Here is a 346-nt window from a genome sequence, read left to right on the forward strand (position 1 = left end):
GCTGCCCCCGCTGCGGGGGCCACCGGCGGGGCCTGCCCCGGCCGTGCCCGCGCTGGCCACGGTGCAGAAGCAGGTGCTGCCCATCCAGTTCTCCCGCTTCACGGTCTCGCCAGCCCCGGTGTCCCGGTTCTCCATCACCCACGTCTCTGACTCGGACATGGACTCCATAGGAGGTAAGTCCCCATCCCATGCTGGGATCCCCCTGCCACCCCCAGGGATTCAGAGAGCTGCCATCCCACCCCTGCCAGACAGCATGGGATGTGTGGGACACCCTGTCCTTGTGCCCCGTGGGGACAGTCACCTCTCTGAAGTTTTGGGTGTCCCATGGGAATACCAGAACCCCCGC

General features: G+C 66.8%; 1 protein-coding gene across 1 annotated transcript in view; it reads left to right on the forward strand.

Moving 5' to 3' along the window:
• AATK (apoptosis-associated tyrosine kinase) overlaps positions 1 to 346 on the forward strand; it is a 12,121-nt gene that overhangs the window by 8,944 nt on the left and 2,831 nt on the right. The window contains exon 14 of the mRNA XM_010008655.1: positions 1 to 173. Coding sequence (XP_010006957.1) covers positions 1 to 173 — 173 coding nt within the window. The remainder of the gene's footprint in view (positions 174 to 346) is intronic.

Source organism: Chaetura pelagica, unplaced genomic scaffold, assembly GCF_000747805.2.
Source record: "Chaetura pelagica isolate M959 unplaced genomic scaffold, ChaPel_1.0 scaffold962, whole genome shotgun sequence".
NCBI lineage: Eukaryota > Metazoa > Chordata > Aves > Apodiformes > Apodidae > Chaetura > Chaetura pelagica.